The 372-nt window shown below is 39.5% G+C and overlaps 1 protein-coding gene across 1 annotated transcript in view; it reads left to right on the top strand.

Moving 5' to 3' along the window:
* LOC119587397 (lysosomal aspartic protease-like) overlaps positions 1-372 on the top strand; it is a 14,077-nt gene that overhangs the window by 5,146 nt on the left and 8,559 nt on the right. Inside the window, 1 exon segment of the mRNA XM_037936136.1 lies at positions 244-361. Coding sequence (XP_037792064.1) covers positions 244-361 — 118 coding nt within the window.

Here is a 372-nt window from a genome sequence, read left to right as displayed (position 1 = left end):
ACTATTGAAGAAATCAAGTATCTCCTTGCATATTGTAGAATTGTGATTAAATTATCGGGAGATGAAATAAAAAAATAATAATAAGATAAGAAAAAATAAAAATATATATAAAAATTTAGAAAATAAAAAATAAATAAAAACTTCCTCCCAAACGCTCACATGTCGAACCACAACAGACTGGCATCATTAGGACACATGGCTCTTCCTTAGCAAAGACTCCTAAGACATGGTTCTCACCCCCAGAGTCCCCCTGCAGAAGGTACAGCGGGAGAGGTCCTTGTCCCAGCTACGTCGCTCTCACGCCTTCCTCAACAGCCGCTATGCCAAGGACTCCAACCTCACCCTTGATAACTTTAACGATGTAAGTGCCAG

This window comes from Penaeus monodon, chromosome 22, assembly GCF_015228065.2.
Source record: "Penaeus monodon isolate SGIC_2016 chromosome 22, NSTDA_Pmon_1, whole genome shotgun sequence".
Taxonomy (NCBI): Eukaryota; Metazoa; Arthropoda; class Malacostraca; order Decapoda; family Penaeidae; genus Penaeus; species Penaeus monodon.
Note: the sequence above shows the minus strand (reverse complement) of the source record. Positions and strands in the feature narration are given on the sequence as shown.